This window comes from Cebus imitator, unplaced genomic scaffold (assembly GCF_001604975.1).
Source record: "Cebus imitator isolate Cc_AM_T3 unplaced genomic scaffold, Cebus_imitator-1.0 Scaffold444, whole genome shotgun sequence".
Taxonomy (NCBI): domain Eukaryota; kingdom Metazoa; phylum Chordata; class Mammalia; order Primates; family Cebidae; genus Cebus; species Cebus imitator.
In genome coordinates, this window is record NW_016107759.1 from 1,267,133 (window position 1) to 1,269,637 (window position 2,505).

A 2,505-nucleotide genomic window follows, 5' to 3' on the forward strand; every position below is an offset into this window, starting at 1 on the left:
CACTGGGTAGAAGGAACAGGGAGCGGCCGGGGTAAGTCCCCCACTCTCAGAGACCCTGACATCAGCATCACCTGGAGCAGAGCGGCCCAGCCTCAGACCCAGAGCGCCGAGACCCAGGCCAGCAGGCTTGGACCCTGGACCCGCCCCGGTCCCCCCGCCCCGCTCAATCTGCACCCCATACTCTGCAGCCCCGGCCCTGCCCTGTCCCCCAGCGGGGCTCATGCCGCCCCTTCTTGCTCCTCAGATGCTGAGCCTGCTGCTGCTGGTGCTGCCCATCCTGGCGAGCCTGGCCCACGCGGCCCCTGGTGAGTCCCAGCCGGGGCCCGCCCTGCCCCTCACCATGTCCCAGAGGCCGGGACCTGGGAGGGTTCTGGGGAGGCCGGGCTGGCCCCCACACAGGGGAGCTCTGGTCCTGAACTGGCTCCTGCCCCAGCCCCAGGCCAGGCACTGCCACGAGCAGACATCGTTGGAGGGCAGGAGGCCCCCGGGAGCAGGTGGCCCTGGCAGGTGAGCCTGAGATTCCACGGCCAGTTCTGGATTCATTTCTGCGGGGGCTCCCTCATCCACCCGCAGTGGGTGCTGACCGCGGCGCACTGCCTGGGCCCGTGAGTCTCCTGGGGTCTGGGGGATGGGCGGGGCTGGGTGTGCCCTGGCTCCCGGGTGCTCCTGGGGGCTGCCCAGGGCCTGAGTGGAGCCTCCGCTGCCAGGGAGGTCAAGGATCTGGCCGACTTCAGGGTGCAGCTGCGGGAGCAGCACCTCTACTACAAGGACCGGCTGCTGCCGGTCAGCAGGCTCATCGTGCATCCCCAGTTCTACACGGTGCAGACCGGGGCGGACATCGCCCTGCTGGAGCTGGAGGAACCCGTGAACGTCTCCAGCCACGTCCGCATGGCCACCCTGCCCCCTGCCTCGGAGACCTTCCCCGCGGGGACGCCGTGCTGGGTCACCGGCTGGGGCGATGTGAACAATAGTGGTGCGTACAGGACAGAGGGAGGCCGGGCCAGGTGGGCACAAGGTCACAGCCACGGCACAGCCCCTGGGGTCCCTGGGGTGACAGCGTCCCTCAGGGCAGCTCGGGGAGGGGGACTCAAGGCCAGGATGGATGGAATGGGCAGTGGGAAAGGCAGCAGGTGCCCCTACTGGAGACGGCGAGTCTAGCAGGCCTGGGCCCCTCCCTTAGCACCTCCAGGCCTCAGTTTCCCCTTCTGTGAAAGGACACATTAAAAGTTCCTACGTCACAGACTTGCTATGCAGAGAGAGAAGGCACACAGGGTGCTTGCTGCAAGGAGAGAGACCCGAGCCAGGCTGCGAGCCACCTGCACTCCGCCCCTCTGCGGCGGGAGAGGCCTGGGAATCGGGGGCCTGGCAGGTGCTGTGTGGCCTACACGGAGCTCACTCTGACCCTGAAGGGCACATTTTCACTTCTAGAAGGTCTTGTCCCCATTGTATCCACAAATCAGAGCAAAGCCTTGGGTCATGCAGTGACCTCCGGGTCATGCAGAAGGAGCCTGAGCGGAGGTCGGCTCTCCCACTCCATGCAGGGGGAAACTGAGCCCAGGGTCCTGCCTCCTCCTCGCCTGGGGCCCAGCCGAGCCCAGGGGGAGATGGGGGCCTGGGCTCTGCCCCCCGTGCCATGGATCCCGGCCTGGCAATCTCCAGAGCCCTCCCTCCCTTCCCCACATGGGGCTTCAATGAGGCCAGGGACCCAGGACCAGCCTAGGGAGGGGCCTGGTCTGCCGTCACTGCCCCTTCCCAGGGGCTGCAGGCCTGGACACAGAGCAGTGCTGGGTATGCAGCGCTGCCTCCCCCGCCCATGACACGGCCGCCAAGTCCACCCAGCAGCCCCCATCCGGCCCCAGCTCCACCTCCCGCTGTGTCCACAGTGCGTCTGCCCCCGCCCTACCCGCTGATGGAGGTGGAAGTCCCCATAGTGGAAAACCACCTTTGCGATTCGGAATACCACACCGGCATCTACACGGGTGACAGCTTTCACATCGTCCAAGACAGCATGCTGTGTGCGGGCGACAAAGGGCATGACTCCTGCCAGGTAAGCTTCGACCCCCACCCCGACCTCCGGAGCCCGGCCGGCCAGTGCTTTCCCCACCCCGACCCCCAGAGCCCGGCCGGCGAGCGCTGACCCCTGACTTTCCCAGGGTGACTCCGGAGGGCCTCTGGTCTGCAAGGTGAATGACACCTGGCTGCAGGCGGGCGTGGTCAGCTGGGGTGAGGGCTGTGCCCAGCCCAGCCGGCCGGGCATCTACACCCGCGTCACCTACTACTTGGACTGGATCCACCAATATGTCCCCAAGAACATATTGGCCTGAGCCAGGCCTGCAGGTGGTGACCCAGGTCACTGGAGAACCTTCTCCTCCTGTCCCCAACACCACTGCTTCCTACCCAGGTGGCAGCCACCCCCCACACCTGCCCCCATCCTGAGCCCCCTCCTCCATCCTGAGCAACCACCGCCATCCTGAGGCCCCTCCCCCATCCTGAGGCCCCTCCCCC

The 2,505-nt window shown here is 66.9% G+C and overlaps 1 protein-coding gene across 1 annotated transcript; it reads left to right on the top strand.

Annotated features, from left to right (window-relative positions):
- Positions 1 to 235: 235 nt before the first annotated feature.
- On the top strand, positions 236 to 2,505 carry LOC108290820 (tryptase beta-2-like). Its single transcript, XM_017510809.2, has 5 exons — positions 236 to 305; positions 434 to 605; positions 708 to 973; positions 1,884 to 2,047; positions 2,154 to 2,505. The coding sequence occupies exons 1-5, from the start codon at positions 245 to 247 to the stop codon at positions 2,322 to 2,324; spliced, it is 834 nt and encodes a 277-aa protein (XP_017366298.2). The 5' UTR covers positions 236 to 244; the 3' UTR covers positions 2,325 to 2,505.